Here is an 18,883-nt window from a genome sequence, read left to right on the forward strand (position 1 = left end):
TATATTTCATTGAAGTACCAACTCTGTAAAACCCTTCAATTAACATGCAATTCAAATTCATCCATTTGCTTTTGATACAAAATGTATTCCAGCAATAAGTATGCTCCATACGTATGCTCCAGCAATGTAAGCATGAATTGTGAGAGCATATGAGATACTTTTTCAACTGTACAAAGAATGTGTTCAGTGTTCCACATGAGTATGGCCATCAATATAGATGGGGTGGGGCTCAAGCTGAAGTAACACTCTTAATTAACACACACTATCATTTATGACACATGCTCTGAAAATGGGGCAAAATATATCGGAGTGGCTCTTACAGAATTTCATCCATGAAGTTTCCACCCTCTCCTCTGCCAAGCTTATCACTGTCCTCTGGTGGTCACATCTATAAATTATATCAACTATAATTCCAGAATATCCCTTACTTATGCACATCCCTTACCTACACACAAATTCAATAAAACTTTGTTACTTTCCCACAGTGCTGTGTATCTTATTACCAATCACACCAGCACATAGGGCAAAATGTTTCTCTCATTTTCTTTGTCGATGTTTACTTCTTCTTCTTCTTCTTCTTCTTCTTCTTCTTCTCCCTTTTTTTTTCAGCCACTCATTTCTTCCAATTATTTTTAGCACATTAATCAAATTTGCATCTGACAACATTCAAAGAGTTTAGATTCACTAACTGGTCTTAATTCTTGTCTGCTGCCAACATGGAAGCTGAATTCCTTCTGTTCATTCCAACATGAGTCTTCTCTGCAACCTAACTCCTTCCTTCTCACCTCCCTCCATGCATAACTTTTTTTTTCCTTTCCATTTCATAAAAAACTGTTATTCTCTCTTTAGATATCAGAAGTCTTCTGATCTTTTTTTCACACGAAGGCTTTAAAATCAGAATTGTGATAAAACAAATAAAAGGCAAATATTATTACAAATTGTTTTTATTAACAATGTACATAATTATGGACAGATTTTCAACAGTTTAAACTGTAAAACTGTGGTATTGATTTGTCATTACTCTGTAAAGTCATGAACATCCCTAAGCTCATTGCACATTACAAACATGACAAAAGTTACTTGCAGCAATGCAATTGTCTGAAAGTATATTTAGGTTTACAAAACATTTCAATAATTAGCAATGTTTAGAAACCACACATTATGGCAGGCAAAAGACTGCAAAGATATATTGCAGTATTCAGACAGTACGAAAGTATTCTTGGGTCATCTTGCAAAAACCAAAAAAATATCCAGTGGAAATCTACCTATGAGAAGTAGTTACCCATTGTCTAGCACACATGAAGTGGACTCATAGAGCAGATTCATGGATACTGCTTACTTTGGAGCTAAACATCTCAAATATTACAAGATTTATTTTCTGTAATGCGCTTTTACTGATCTCATTACAAAATGATCAATTTATTCCACAGAACTTAATTTGTAGAAATTGCTTTATCCTCTTTCTAATTAACACAAATAATGTCATTCAACATACTGATGAATCTCATGTTTTTGTTTTCCTTGTCTGTATTTTTAGAGTCATATACCAGAATCGCATTAAATTTCACCCTGTAAGATATCACATTCCAAAATTTATAGACGGTAAAAATATTAAGAATTAGGAACATGTGCATAACTTAACATTAAATATATTTACAATGGTATAGTACAAGCGTAAAAAACTGAAGTTTAATAGTCCAACTTAATACTGATAGAAAACAAGAAAGTGAACAGAGATACCTGTCTTTCTAGGAATGCTGGGTCACCATTAGCCTTGAAAAGCTAATAACAGTGATGAGTAGGGTACATAAAACTGAAGGAAACATTTTGCACTTTCTTTTTAAAAGAGGTACTCTTACTTCTTGAAAAGAAAGGTCTGAGGCACAACTAAAATAGTGGATATCTTAGATGGCAGGATAAATTACAGGGAGTTAACATGTCAATGAACTGTAGTAGTATTACTATAAGCTTGTTTTCTTTCATCAGTAGTGTAGTAATCATCAGTGTTCTTCTTCTTCTTCTTCTTCTTCTTCTTCTTCTCCTGCTCCTCCTCCTCCAGTTCGTCTACATTTTCTTTTCATTCGTTTATGGTTAGCCTCCAAACATTCACAAATATTTTTTGTCATTTGCTATACTGATTGTATGTCACTCTTTATTTTTGGTCCTGTTTCTTTCTCTCTGTTTCAGCAATCATATTTGGTCTTTAATTTTCTTTCAAATTATTCATTTATAGGTTATTCTAGATACACAGTACCTCTTCACTGTATACTCTCATGCTTTTCTCATAAATTCACAGTCTGCCAAATAGTCTGCAGGAGAAACTTCTTCCAATTTATGTATAATTTTGCTCATCCCATATCCTTGAAGGTTCCTACTCATGATGACATTCACGGTAAACAATGTATGACTGGTGAATACCCTTTTCAAACTGTGCTGCCTCTCAATAGCCATTTGTCACTCCTTGCATATCATGTAATACCACTAATGTAGTTGTGCCTCAATGCAGGAAATTTTGTACTTTTAAACTTTTCTCTGATAACCCTTGTACAAAATCCAAAGCTCTGAAATTTCACTTTTTCACTAACCCTACCTGGTGTTTTTACTTATTTTTGGAGGTAAATGGTGATCACATATCCTTTAAAGTTTAATACTGACTGGCGTTCTTGTAAATACAACAATACTTTCAAGCAAAAGAAAATAAAAATACCAAGAGTAAAGACTTACTGAAATATGATGACAGATAAAAAGATAACATGAAGCTTATACATTATATCACAGGAAAAAAGTCAGTACAGTGTCTGTACAGAAATAACAGATCCTTGTACTGCTTTAAGTATAATTTTTTTAAAACATAATATTTGTATCTTTTGATCATGTAAAAAAAGGGAAACGAAGATGACACATTGCTGTCAAACTATTTCTTTTAACAAAATTACATATATAACATAATTACAGCCTACAGTTCTGTGGTCATACAGACTCTGGTCCATCACTTGCAATGCTGTCCAGTTCATCACTGTCACAATTACTTGAGCCAGCACCACTGCTTGGCATGGCGACTCTTGCATATTCATCAGTGTCTATAGATTTGCAGAAATGGATGGCATATTTTAATTTTTCCCGTAGCACAGCCTGGAACCATACAGAAAGAAAACTGTCAATCATGTCCTTCAGTAAACAAGCAACACAAACATTTCCTAGTAAATTAGTAGATAACATTAATCTACATTTATTAATGAAGGAGCTCTGAGAGTAGTGAACTATGTATGCATATATCCACATCCTTCCAATTCGATTTATATGTGGAGCAATGCACAAGCAGTGTACTTAAAAAGAATTTTTATGATACAAAAAAGGAGTTAGACAACACATCATCACACTGGCAGTGGATGCTCGTGGTAAACTGGCAGGAGGTATTCAATACATTAAACAACACATAAAAGGATATAAAAGGAAGTAAACTCTTTGTAGAAAATCTTAGAGGGGCTAACAGAAAAAAATATGTAATTTATGAATAGCATAACCAAACCTAAGATGAGAACTGCACACTTTTATATATAAATTTGTTAGTGCACTGTCCTTTGTGGTATTTCATAATTATTGTAAACACACTTTGTATTCATTACAATTAAGCCTTCACACTATGTACCATGACAAATTAGTCAAATGTTGAACAGCTTGCCAAAATGTGTATGATGCATTCAACATTCACACCTGTAAACTGTCGCGTCCATGAGCAAAGAAAAATGAATAAATAAATACACCAATGAGCCAAAACATTACGATTACTAACTTTTAAGTATGTTGTTCCACTTTTCAAACACAGTACTACAGAGATTCTGCTTGGTAAGGATACTACAAGTACTTGACAGGATTCCAGTAGTATGTAGCACCAGATGTCTCTGCACAGGTCAAGCAATTCCCGCAAATTATGGAATGGAATGGTGCCCAGTATGTTTTCCAATGGGTACAGATCAGGCACATTTGCTGGCCAAGACATCAGTGTGAGTTCACTATAATGCTCCTCAAACCACTGTAGCATGAATATGACTTTGCAACATGGACAGTTATCCTGCTGGAAGATGTCATCACCATAGGGGGAAACAAGCATGAAGTGATGCAGGTGGTCCACAATAACGTCCATGTGGTTCACTGATGTCATGATCTTTTCGATTACCACCAAAGATCCCATGAAAGCCCAACTCAATGTACCCCACAGCATAATTGTGCCTTCACTGACCTGCATCTGTGGTGCGGTGCATGTCTCTTGGATGACTGCAAATAAGGACCCAACTATCGAGGTGGTGTAACAAGAAATGTGATTTATTCAACAGGCGACACACTTCTATCGATCCACAGCAAGAACTCAGAGATGCTGTGTCCACTACAACCGTAACTCACAATGTTATTGGATCAACACAGAAACATATAGCGGTCATGTGATGTGGAGCTCCATGTTCAACAATGGCCTTTGAATGGTGCTCCAAAACACTTATGCCTGCACCAGCATTGTATTCTGTTGTTAGATCTGCAACAGACTGCTGTGTGGGTTACACAGTGGGGGATCCTCCGACCTCTATGTTTTGTGATGAGACATGGTTGTCTGATACCATATTGTCTACTCATTATTTCCACATCCTTCAACCACTCTCCATCAGGGCTCATGACATTAGTAAGCTAACAGGTGACCCAGGTTCACTGTTTCAGAGATTCTCATTTCCAGCCACTGTGCCACAACAATATCCCCTTTGTCAAAACTGAGTGTATCAGTGGATTTCTGCATTTGCCGTCCGCATCTTCGCTATAATGACTGCCCATTCATCTCTCTTCCACTTACATTCTTTCCTTACTGAGTCACATGCCTGCAGCACCACCAGGTGGCATTCAACATCGCGGTGGGCAGTGGTCAAAATGTTTTGTCTCATCTGTGTGCCTCTACACTACTGGCCATTAAAATTGCTACACCAAGAAGAAATGCAGATGATAAACGGGTATTCATGATGCTGTAAAAAGAACCTGGATTCATCTGAAAAAATGACGTTTTGCCATTCATGCACCCAATTTCGTCGTGGAATACACCATCGCAGGTGCTCCAGTCTGTGATGCAGCATCAAGGGTATCCGCAGCCATGGTCTCCGAGGTGATAGTCCATGCTGCTGCAAATGTCATCGAACTGTTCATGCAGATGGTTGTTGTCTTGCAAACGTCCCCATCTGTTGACTCAGGGATTGAGACGTGGCTGCACGATCCATTACAGCCATATGGATAAGATGCCTGTCTTCTCGACTGCTAGTGATACGAGGCTGTTGGGATCCAGCATGGCGTTCCATATTATCCTCCTGAACCCACAGATTCCATACTCTGCTAAAAGTCATTGGATCTTGACCAACACGAGCAGAAGTGTCATGATACGATAAACCGCAATCGCGATAGGCTAAAATCTGACCTTTATTAAAGTCAGAAACGTGATGGTATGCGTTTCTCCTCCTTACACGAGGCATCACAACAATGTTTCACCAGGCAACACTGGGCAAATGCTGTTTGTGTATGAGAAATTGGTTGGAAACTTTCCTCATGTCAGCACGCTGTAGGTGTCGCCACCAGTGCCAACCTTGTGTGAATGCTCTGAAAAGCTAATCATTTGCATATCACAGCATCTTCTTCCTGTCAGTTAAATTTTGCGTATGTAGCACGTCATCTTCATGGTGTAGCAATTTTAATGGCCAGTAGTGTACATACAGTTTTCACAAGCCATCATATAGCACATAATGCAGGATACTTTATACTACTGCCAATCATGCTATTTCCTGTTCCATGTATGAAAGAAGCAAGAGAGAAATGATTGACCGTATGCCTCCACATGAAGCCCGATTTCTCTTATCTTGTCTTCATGGTCCTAAGTGAGATATATGTTGGTGGTAGCAGGATTTTTCTGCAGTCAGCAACAAGTGCTATTCCTCTACATTTTCTCAATAGTGTTTTGGTAAATGGATGTCTTCTTCCCTACAAGGACTCCCATTTTGTTTTTTGTAATACTCACATGTTGACTGAAACTATCAGTAACAAATCTAGCAGCACAACTTTGAATTGCTTCATTATCTTCCTTTAATCTGTCCTGGTGAGGAATCCAAACATCAAGCAGTACTCAAGAATGGGCTGAGCAGTTTTTCTGTATGCATTCTCCTCTATAAATGAGCTACACTTTCCTAGAATTTTCCCAGTAAACTGAAGTTGACCATTTGTGTTTTCTACAATTGACTTGATGGGCTCATTCAATTTCATGTTGCTTTGCAATGCTATGCCTGGATATTTAACCAACATCACTGTCAAGCAGAACACCACTAACACTATATTCAAACACTATAGGATTGTTTTTCCTACTGATTTGCATTAATTTCTGTTTCTCTAGATTTAGAGCAACCTCCCATTCATCACACACAACAGAAATTCTGTCCAAGTTCTCTGCATCCTCCCAAGGTAACCTAAAGATCACACTGTCCAATACATATCAGCAAACAGTCACAGATTGCTGCTCACACTGCTTAAAAAGTCTTTGAGCCTCTTACACATTTGAGAACCTATTCTGCACACTCAGAACTTTGTTAACAGTCTGCAGTGTGCTACTGTGTCAAATACTCTCTGGAAATCCAGGAACATGGAATCTGGCTGTTGCCCTTTATCCATGGTTTGCAGGATATTGTGAGAGGAAAAGGGCAAGCTGAGTTTTGCACAAGTGATTCTTTCTAAATCTACATTAATTTGTAGATAGAACCTTTTCACTCTCAAGGAAATTGATTATACTTAAACGTAGAATATACTCAAGAATTCTGCAGAAAACTATTGTTAACAATATTACTCTGTAATTTTGCAGGTCCATTTTTTTACCCTTCTTACAAACAGGAGTCACCTGTGGTTTTTTCCAGTTGCTCGGGACTTCTGTCTTTCAGCTGAACAGAGACTACAAGTACCATACACTTCTTAACAACCACCTCTTGCCAAATGTTGGAAATCAAAATTAATTAATGAGTACTCACAAAGCAAAGTGGAACAATGGCTAACACAATAGGTATATATTCAAGCCCCTGTCTGGCTGCCATAGTTTAGGTTTCCTGCTATCTACCTAAATCACTTTGGGGCAGTTCTGAGATAGTTTATTAGCTAATGCCACAGCCAATTTTTTCACCATCCTTGTCCAACTGACAGATGTTTGATTTATAATGAACTCAACACAAACATGATGTTATACTCTATGTCATTTTTTCTCATGGATTTTCCAGAGAATGTAACACACTTCTACACGTCTACATATATAAATGAGAGTTTTGTTCAGGATAGAGATTAATTGTAATGGAACTCCACCCATTTCTCCTGGCTTTAGCTCAATGGAAAACTTATAGTAAATACTGTGCATGGCCAGTTATGGAGATGGCAAATGCCATATACACTGTAGGGCCGAAGAAACTGGTGCACCTGCCTAATAACGTGTAGGACACCCACGAGCGTGCAGAAGTGCTGCAACAAGACGTGGCATGGACTCGACTAATGTCTGAAGAAGTGGTGGAGGGAACTGACATAATGAATTGGTACACAAGTGGGCCTTCAACTCGAAAAGGCCATATTGATGGTCTTCCATTGAATGGTTCGCATGCTAACACTTGTAGATGGCCCTGCATTGAAATCTGTAGCAATTTGTGGAAGGGTTGCACATCTGTCATGTTGAACAATTCTCTTCAGTTGTGGTTGGTCCTGTTCTGGCAGGATTTTTTTCCAGCAACAGCGATGTCAGAGATTTGATGATTTAATGGATTCCTGGTATTCACGGCACACTCATGAAATGGTCATACGAGAAAATCCCTACTTCATTGCTACCTCGGTGATGCTGTGTCCCATCGCTCATGTGCCGACTATAACACCACGTTCAAACTAACTTAAATCTTGATAACCTGTCATTGTAGCAGCAGTAACCAATCTAACAACGACACCAGACACTTGTTGTCTTATATAGGCACTGCTGACCGCAGCATTGTCTTTCGCCTGTTTACACATCTCTGTATATCAGTACATTTGCCTATACCAGTTTCTTTCATGTTTCAGTGTAAAAAAAAAAAAAAATAAATAAAAAAAAATAAAAATAAAAAAAAAAAAAATCAAATCTGAAGACAGAGTAGTATTAGCTTGAACACACAGCTTTTTTAATTCAGGACTGTGTAAACAAGTGGTGGTGGTGGTTAGTGTTTAACGTCCCGTCGACAACGAGGTCATTAGAGACGGAGCGCAAGCTCGAGTTAGGGAAGGATTGGGAAGGAAATCGGCCGTGCCCTTTCAAAGGAACCATCCCGGCATTTACCTGAAACGATTTAGGGAAATCACGGAAAACCTAAATCAGGATGGCTGGAGACGGGATTGAACCGTCGTCCTCCCGAATGCGAGTCCAGTGTGCTAACCACTGCGCCACCTCGCTCGGTTGTAAACAAGTAATTGTATTTGTATCTTATTTCAAGCTGTACTTACAAGAGTGAAATATTTGATTGAATAGAATAATTTACAACAAAGACTTGTAATTTTGTAATCACTCACCTTTGTAAACATTGTTAAAGTACAGCAGTAAAAGAACTGGTCCCTGTGTCACTAAAGTTCCTATCTTTTTTGTAAGAATAAGTGACTCCGAATTTTATCTCTCATTTATAGTCTTCAGTTATACCAACCATTCATGACAAATTTGAAGAATCCTAAAAAAACACCCAGTAGCAAAGTGGCTCACCTGAGGAATCAGTCTCACACCTACATCTTTCTAGTTCACATGAAAACTACATGGGAGAGGAAGTATTACTTCATGATAGGTGAACACAATGGATGAAGCTTTCAATCAGTTGCTTAATTATATCCACAGTAAACAATGATGTAGCATCTTGCAATTATATATTCAAAATAAGACCAATTACTGCATGAGTTATATTCTTAGTGTAAAGCATCGCATATCCCCAAAATTTATTTTCATAGTTAAGAACTTGGAACATTCACCTCAGACAGTCCTATGTGCACATGAAAAAATGAAGTTGAATAGTGGTTCAGAACTGACTTTTTAGTTCGTCATGTAATGTAACATTTGCATTAGTGTCAATATGAGTCTTCCATATATGTTGATTCATTTCAGAGCAGTTGTTAGACATATCCAAAATGTGAACAAAGTTTGGAAATCTTGATATTTATGGAAGTGTTTAATGCTAAAGTCAAAATTTTATTTCCATTTAGGTCTTCTTCTATGTTCTGCTATTTCTTTTCCTTGTTGAAACAGACACACATGCATTACATAATTATCGAACAATTTTTGCTTCACGTGACAGAAATTATACAAGGATGTGGGACTGAATCTCTCTAAGTTTATCTTAATGGTCTTTTTGTGAGATGTACATGGGAGGAAGTAATATATTTTTTGACTCTTCTAGGAACATATGCTCTCAGAATTTTATCAATTAACGACACCATGATACAGAACACCTCTCTCGCAGTGTCTGGCACTGGAGTTTATTGATCATCTGTGCAATGCTTTGTGGTTACTAAATGAACCTGTAGCCAAATGTGCTGCTCTTCTTTGGATCTTCTATATTTCCTCTGCCAGTCCTATCTTGTATGGATCCCATGCTGATGAGCAAAATTCAACTATTGGTCTTATAAATGTTTTGTAAGCTAATTCCTTTGTTGATGGACTGCATTTCCAGAGGATTCTTCCAATGAATCTCAGTGTGGCATTTGCCTTACTTGCAATTAATTTTATGTCATCGTTCCATTTCAAATCGCTATGTACACATACTCCTGGGTATTGTATGGAAATAACTGCTTCCAGTGATTGTTCTGCAACTGTGTAATCATACAATAAAGGCTATTTATATCTATGTATTCACAAGACATTACATTTGTTTATGTTGAGGCTTAATTGCCACTCCCTGCATCAAGCATCGATCCTTGGCTGGTCTTTCTGAATTTCACTACAATTTTTCCACTGTCACGACTTCTCTGTGTACAAGAGTATCATCTGCAAACAGCCTCACGGGACTTCTGACATTATCAAGCAGGTCATTTATATATTTTGTGAGAAGTAATTGTCTTGTAGCAACCCACTGGGGCATGCCCAAAGTTACTTTTACATCTGAGGACTTCCCTCAATTCACAATGACAACTGTGTTCTGTCTGCTAGGAACTCTTCAATTCAACCACAGAGTTGGTCTGATAATCTATATGCTCATATTTTGTTCATTAGGTGGCATTGTGGAACTGTATTGAATGCCTTCTGGAAGTCAAGGAAAATAGCATGTACCTGGGTTCCCATATCTACTGCTTTATGGATCTCATGGATGAACAGAGCGATCTGGGTTTCACAAGATCGTTGTTTTCAAAACTCATGTTTGTTCCTACAGAGGAGATTTTGGGCCTCAAGAACTGTCATAATACATGAGCATAAACAAGTTCCAAAATTCTATGACTGGCCAATGTCAGAGATATACCCCAATAGTTTTGTGCATCTGTTCGACGAACCTTCTTGAAAACAGAGATGACCTGCACTTTTTTCCAATTAGCAGGAACACTCCATTCCTCCAAAGACACTGCTGCTAAAAGAGGGTAATTTCTTTTGTATACTCTGTGTAGAATCAAACTGGTATCCCGTCAGGTCTAGTGGCCTCCCTCAGTTTAGCGATTTTAGTTGCTTCTCTATTCTGGGAACACTTATTTCGATACCAGCCATTTTGTCATTTGTGCGACAATTTAAAAGAGGCACTTTGATAGATAAAATTTTACTTTCAGATTTATTGAATGCTTTACACATGGCTCTCCTTACGCTCGTTGCATCTTCTCTTAACCTTTCTTTGTCTGTGAGGCTTTGACTATTTAAATTTAAAGTGAAGCTCTTTTTGCTGTCACAGCTTTTCAGGACCACCTGAGGTTATTTATTTTAATGGTGTTCGATGTTTCTCACCAACATTTGAAAAATTTTATGCACTTATACATATCATCATTATATGCAAGTAAAAACATCTGTAAGACTTAGCTAATCCAATTTAAAGATTTTCAATCAGATTTTTGTCCCCTGCTTTATTGTAGCATACATAAATTTCTAGCTCTTTGGTCACACGTCATTTACTTAATTAGGGAAAGGTCTTATGACAGAGACCTATAATTCTGAAGGGTGCTCCTTGTTTTCATATTTTACAGTAATGTATTTCCTCTTGTTGGTCAATGTCAGTTTTATACAATGATCCACAATAGGGCACTCATGCAGATGCACATAGGCCATCAAATTGCAAAGTGCACTGGCCTAATAATCCTCCTCTACACTTCATGCCACATTGTACATAGGTAAATGTCATGTTTCTGTAGCTGCATGGAAGGGGTGTGCACCTGTTGATTCACAATAAGAGTGTGCTCATTCATGTGGAAGAAATGAGATCAAACCATAACATCAAGGTCTGTGTCAGGTTATGATGGAGAACAAAGAATAAATTTCACATCCCATAGGGTTAAACAAACATAGCACTGTTTTAAAAATTTATTCTGTGTACGAACGAAACATCATGGCAATTACACTCCATGTGCAGAAGAATTTTTACTCTGCTGATATGCAGTTAAGGTTTATAAATGTTCACTAATGATGGTCATTTCACTAGAATGATGAAGTGTATGTTGTTACTGAAATTTTGAGTTCTTGTGTCAAAGTACAGTGCCAGATAAAAAAAAGGAAATCTGATGTCCCTCAAAAGTAGGACTACTATTACTGCTTCTGTTACTGATAGAGATATAGCTATAAATGCCCCAACAAAATTATGGAAAAGAGTTATCAGTTCTTAAATCACCTCAGGTATACAATGTCAAGGATTTTCTCCAGTGTAAGTGAATTCAATTCTCACTTTTCCTGCTCCACAACCTCCTAATGAAACCTAAACTCTAAAGCACACTTTGTTTACATAGTATTAGATCCTAACAAAAACTTTGGGTACTTGCTCTTAAACATTGAGCAAGTATCACTGTCAGTAATATAGTGGACTGTTACTGTAGGCAGCAAGGTAAAAGTCATCCATCCTCATTTAGGTTTCCTGTTGCTGAGGCAGCATTAAAATTCTTATCCAATCACCCTAATCTAGGTTTTATGTTGTTTTCCAGAATCACTTCATGTGAATTCCTGACTGATTCTGTCATTAGCAATGGTCATAGTTTCATTCTTTTTCAACTGAGATACTGCTCAGCTTGTAATGATCTTGTTGCCAGTGATATATTAAACTCCAACCATTTCTGTCTCCTTCTACAGTGCACTCTTACACCCTTGCTGATGTTTGCAAGATGGTAAGGAATGGACAGATTCACAAGGCTGCCCTCACAGTATGGGGCTCCTGAAATGTCTTTAGAACAGTCTCATAAAGTAATGGAGAAAACCAGAATAGTTTCTAACCAAGGAACAGAACTACTTCATTTATTTTTTCTTCTAAGTTCAAGAAAAACACACACACATTCTTCTTTACCCTAATTAATTGGCATTATTGGTTAAATATCTACATCATCTTTATTCTGTAGAGGATGAAAGTTCATGAATCATTCCATAATTGAAAAAAAAAATGCATTTTTATGCACCAGCTATTTATTTTAAAACCTATATGCCTACTGGTTTTTGGTCATGGACCATCTTCACAGGATCTCTATCAACACTGAAACAGGAAACATATAAGGTATGCAAAAATAGTATAATCTAACAAGACTGTGGGTATAAAATACTTATATGTATTTACACCATGAAAACACATCAGGTAAAAGCATATTTCATGTTCATTTTAGGCTCATACAACCTCAAAGCTGTCAAGGTGAAAAATCCACAATTAATAGTCAATACAGTACTTAGACCAACATCAACAGTGATTAATGTCAAACGGATGAAAAATTATGGAGGAACATTCACACATCAAACAAACAAAGACAATCGTCTCTAGTGTACCATCACAGATAGTAATGCTCGTGATATGTGTACTGGTGATCATAGCATAACTTTTTAACAGGGAACTTCTATCAATTGCAAAGAGCTAAGTAGAATACCTCTACTGACCATCTTTAGTAAGATAACTACAGAACTATTGACAGTGAAAGTTACTAGTGTTGACATTACTACATAATAAGAAAATGTAAAACCATTGTAATAGTGGAACTGAATAATCCAACAAGTACAACTACACATATATCACATTCAGGGCTCAAAATTATTAATAATGAAGTAATAGTGAAACTCATCACATAAATATAGGGTGTCCATAATTAAAGTTCCAGATTTACAATGTTGCAGAAGAGAACCACTATTCAGAACGATGCCAAATTTGAAAAGCATAGTATTGAAACAGGAGGAAATGTCATGGGACACACCAAATTTAATGAAAATTTGAACAATAGATGGCACTACAAGCATTAGAATATGCACATCAACAGATGCAAGGTACACGGCTGTTCTTTATTGTGTGTCAGAGACACCCAACATGCCTGTCTCCATGAAGGATCGTGTGCTGCTGGTAAAGCTCCTACACAATAACAGTGACTGCACCAGTAGTCCTGCACAAGTTCAACACACTCAAGGGTATCAAAAAAGGCATTGGTCTGATGTTTGCTAGGGGTCTGGAGAAAATGATTGCAAAACTCGAAAAGACAGGTTGTTTTGAAATGCAGTGTGGCAGACGGAGGAAAGCAGTTAATCCAACGTCTGTCAAAGATGTGGCCACAACATTGCAAGGAGGGTTAGACTGATGGTGTGCAAACACACAAGGAATTGCCCAAATGTTGGACACGCCTATGACCATGGTGTATAAAATCCTACCAAACATCCTGAATTGTCATTCATACACAATCACCCACGTTCAGTACTTGTTTTCCGCTGAGCTGTCAGCAAGACAAATGTTTGCTCTGGAAATATTAGTTAGGTAAGCTCATCCACCACAGCAATGTCATGTTGCATCAGATAGGAAAAATTGGTTTTCAATTGTCCTGTGGCCAAAAACTGCATAAAAAGCAAAATGACATCAGTTTTTACTTGTCATTGGGCCAAAAAACCACATAAATAGCAAAATGTCATCAGTTTCTAACTGTCACAAGATTGGCACAAGGATGTTCAGTACGATATCAACAAATTTTCTGCCAAAAGCTGAAATCGAGAAAGAGCATGTTCTACAACAGATCTGAGTGTCTTGAGGGTCCTGTTCACGAAGTGTTACAAAATACATGCCTTCAATTCAGCTTTGTTCATAGCTGGGACACTGAACACAACATCTTTCAGATAAATCCACAACCAGAAGTCACACTGATTAAGATCAGGTGATCTAGATGGCTAAGCTGTAGGGAAATGATGGCTGATAATTCTAGCATTTTCAAATGCCTCTGCAGTAGCCACTTCACTGGCCGTGCAATGTGCAGACAAGCACAGTCTTGCATAAAAATGATTCTACCCACACTGTTGAAGGGTTGGAATGACATTGGTACACAAAAGGCTCTCGTAGCCTGTACCAGTGATGGTACAAGTAACAGGATCTGCAGAAATCATCTACTTGAAAAAATATGAATCTATGATAAATGATGGCATCAACTCACACTACACAGTCACATTTGCAAAATGAAGTGGTACTGGTTGAGGTGCGTGTGTATTTTCTGTTGCCCATATTCTGCAATTCTGCATATTGACATGTCCCTGGAGATGGAAATGGGCTTTGTCTACCCACAGAATGTACCATGGCCATTCATTCTCCAAATCCATGTGAGCAAGAAATTCCAAAATGAACGTCTGTCTTTCTGGGAGATCAGCTGGAAGAAACTCTTGAACATGGGTGATTTTGTATGGATAGCAATGCAGGATGTTTCATAGGACTTAATGCACTGTGCTTGCCAGCACGACCAACATTCGGGCAATTCCCCGAGCACTGCATGTTTCCACACCACCGCTTGATCCTTCCCATAGTTGTGTGGCCACATCTTCAACAGAGGTTGGATCAACTGCTTTCCTCCCTATGCCACACTGCATTTCAAAACAACCTGTCTTTTTGAATTTTGTAATCATTTTTTCCAGATCCTTAGCAGACACCAGACCAATGCTGTATTTCCTGCCCTGGAGTGTCCAGACCTTCTGCAGGCCTACTGGCACACAGTCACCATCCTTGAAAAAAGAGTGTTACTAACAGTGCACAATCCTTCATGGAGATAGTCATTTTGGGCATTTCAGGTGCCAACTGAAGAACAGTGATGTGCTGCATGTCTGTTGGTGTGCATATGCCGATGCTTACAGTGCCATCCATTGGTAAAATTTTTGTTATTGTTATTGTTGTAATAATTATTATTATTGTTCCATGTTGCTGCCTTGTGCCAGCCATCTACTGGTAAATCTTTTTCCTTTCTCCATGATGTTTTCCCCTGTATCAATAATATGCTGTTCAAATTTGACTTCATTCTGAACAGTGGTTCTCTTTCTACAGCATTTTGAAACTGGGACGTTACCTGTTACATATTGTCAATGAAGAAAGACAAATTGTGGTCGACAGACACAGCAGAAAAATTGAAAAACTAAATATGAAACAAAATCCTCTACAAGGTGATAAAACCACTGTGAATTTCCATTTCAATTAGAAACTGGTAAACGTTATAGACGTCACTTTTGAACCAGAAGAAATTTATATCCTAAATAAAGATTTCAAATTTAATGTAAAACACCATGTAGATGGAAAATGCATTAAGCTTTTGATAGGTCATAAAAATGGTTCTATTGACTAATTGACAGGTTCGACAGCATATAAAAATACTATGCTAAATACAGTAGATCATGTTTTTGACGAGTATACACAAAACAGCATTAAAGGATCTAGTAATAATGACCTAACACAAATACAATCAGTTAAACAATTCAGAGGCTTCCTTTACCAGTATAGAGATTAGCTGGCTGTTTTTCGAGCTCTTTGTGAAGTGCGGGAGTGGCCATGTACATAAAAAGCAGTATTCCATTTGAGTCCGTAGACGGATCTTGGCACTGCACTGAACGGGTATTTGAATGTTATGCAGGGGCAGTTGAATTTGGTGAAACTAAACTGCCAATTGTTGTTGTTTATAGGTCCCTTAATTCTGACTTCAGAGCATTTCTGCTAAAGCTAGTGAGGGTTTTTTGTTCATTTTATAGGAAGTACCAAAAATTAGTTATATTTCATGACTTCAATATTAATTTTGTATGTGTTTGTGCATGAGAAAGGAAGTTGGTAGATCTCCTAAATTCATATGCTTGATGCAGATTGTGTTTTTTCCATCCAAGGTGCAGGGGAAAAGTAGCACAGCCATAGACAATATTTTCATTCATTCTTCATTAATAGATCAGCATTCTGTTACTAAAAGGGTGAATGGGCCTTTCAGACCACATGCACAAATTTTAGCTTTAAAGACTTTTGTTCTCAAACAAATCTCGCATATAATTACAAACTATGTAGAAAAGCTAATCCAACAGGAATAGAGAGTTTTTAAACCTTTGTTAAGGAACAAGAGCGGCATGATGTTCATAGTGCTGATAACATGGATAACAAATATAATGCTTTCCTTAACACATTTCTCATGCTCTTTGAAGGTTGCTTTCCATCAGAATGTGCTAGCAGTAAAGGCAGCCTGGGTGGTTGACTAGTAGGATAAGGGTATTGTGTAGAACAAAGTGGTAATTATATCAAAATGTTAGAAGTAATCACAATCAAGCTACAGTAGCCCATTATAAACAGAATTGTAAGAAGCTTAAAAATGTTATTCGGAAGGCAAAGAGTATGTGGTACGCAAATAAAATAGCTAAATCACAGGATAAAATTAAAACCATATGGTCAGTCATGAAGGAAGTGTGTGGTTGGCAGCACAAGGTCAATGATATAAAGTCAGTTCATAGTAAAAATATTTCTGTTACTGGCAAGTCAGATATATGTACACTATTTAACAATCACTTTCTGAGCATTGCTGGTGAATCAAATAAAACCTTAGTTTATACAGGGAATCATATAAATCCCTTGAAAAATGCCTATGATGCCTGAAATACTCCTCTGTGATACTGACAAGGGGAGAGATTGAGTCAATAATTAAATCACTGAAGACTAAGGACTCTCATGGATATGATGGAGTGGCTCACAATTGGTTCACCTCTTACTTTAACAACAGACAATGGAAAAGTCATTACTCACAGCATTGAGAATGACTATGATGTGAAGTCTGAGTGGGGCACAGTGTCAAATGAGGGGGTGCCCCAGGGATCAGTGCTGGGGCCACTCCTGTTCCTTATTTACATAAATGATATGCCATCTAGTGTAACAGGTGATTCTGATGTTGTCTGCAACAATGACACTGTTTCAAATAGTGCATTTCATGACTTAAGTCCATGGCCTGTAGAAAATAACTAATGCTAAATCACAGTAAGACCCAGTTTTTACAGTTTCTAACACACAAATCAACAAAACACAATGTTTTAATTTCACAGAGTGGGAAGATGATTAGTGAAACTGAACAATTCAAATTTCTAGGTGTTCAGATAGATAGTAAACTGTCACACAAAGCCCATGTTCAGTATCTTGTCCAAAGACTTAATGCTGGCATTTTTACTAATCAAACGGTATCTGAAGTAAATGACAGGTCAACACGAAAAGTAGTCTACTTTGCTTATTTTCACTCATTTATGATGTATGGTATTATATTTTGGAGTAACTCTTCTCATTCTCAAAGGATATTGTTGGCTCAGAAATGGGCAGTTCGGGCAATAAGGGGTGTGTTTCCGAACTTCTTGTCGACTCCTGTTCATTAGTCTGGGTATTCTGACACTGGCCCCTCAATATATATATTCTTTACTGTTATTTCTTGTCAATGATATCAGATTATTCCCAAGAATTAGCAGCTTTCACTCAGTTAATACTAGGCAGAAATCCAATCTGCATTTGGATCGGACTTCCTTGACTCTTGAGTAGAAAGGTGTGCAGTATACTGCTGCTGCATCCATTTTTGATAAGCTATGACAAGAATTCAAAAATCTTAGGAGCAATCCAAATGCTTTCAAATCGAAACTGAAGAGTTTCCTCATGGATCACTCCTTCTATTCTGTTGAAGAGTTCCTTGAAAAATTAAGCCAATTCCTGTGTTATATTGCTGATTGTGTTTACACAGACTTATGGCTTGTCTTTTTTGAGTTCATAAACATTTTATTTTATCTGTTATTACTTGTATGTTGTAATTTAATGTACTGACATGTTCCATGATCTTGGAGATTTGCTCTTCAGTTTGGTCCTACGGAACTACTCGTGTAAAATAAATAAATGAACAAACAAAAATGAAGCACTGATGATACCCTTCTTCTTAAAGCTGATAAAAGCAGTTCTGTGGTAGTGATGTAAATCAGTGACTACAACAAAAACACCATACAATTTTTTAGAGACAACAATAGTTCTAGAATAGATAAAGACCCTACACCGAAATTTCCAGGAATTTGTGAAAAATTGTGTGTGTGTGTGTGTGTGTGTGTGTGTGTGTGTGTGTGTGTGTGTGTGTGTGTGTGTAGGTAACACTGGGGATAACATGATGTTGTTACATAGAACTAATAACAGATAAGGGATGAATATGCTCGAAGAAACTGGATTTTTTTTGCAATTTTAAACAATATTCACATAATATACTACATGAACAAAAAGATTTTTAAAAAACAAGAATTTCCTGGAAAACTTTACTGATATTTTATAATTACTTACCAATTTCAGAACCCACAACCCCGGCTCCCCCCGTCCCTCCCCAACTCTTATTTTTAAACGATAGCCTGAAACTCAATTATCATAGTGTTGTACTGATATGCTACTTAAGCCTCCTGTGTTTTAACAATGTG

The 18,883-nt window shown here is 37.4% G+C and overlaps 1 protein-coding gene across 1 annotated transcript in view; it reads right to left on the reverse strand.

The window, feature by feature from the left end:
- Positions 1-961: 961 nt before the first annotated feature.
- The window catches only part of LOC126469882 (E3 ubiquitin-protein ligase HERC2), an 846,528-nt gene continuing 828,606 nt past the window's right edge, over positions 962-18,883 (reverse strand). Inside the window, exon 84 of the mRNA XM_050097213.1 lies at positions 962-3,132. Coding sequence (XP_049953170.1) covers positions 2,971-3,132 — 162 coding nt within the window. The 3' untranslated portion in view covers positions 962-2,970. The remainder of the gene's footprint in view (positions 3,133-18,883) is intronic.

This window comes from Schistocerca serialis, chromosome 3 (assembly GCF_023864345.2).
Source record: "Schistocerca serialis cubense isolate TAMUIC-IGC-003099 chromosome 3, iqSchSeri2.2, whole genome shotgun sequence".
In the NCBI taxonomy this organism is placed as follows: Eukaryota; Metazoa; Arthropoda; class Insecta; order Orthoptera; family Acrididae; genus Schistocerca; species Schistocerca serialis.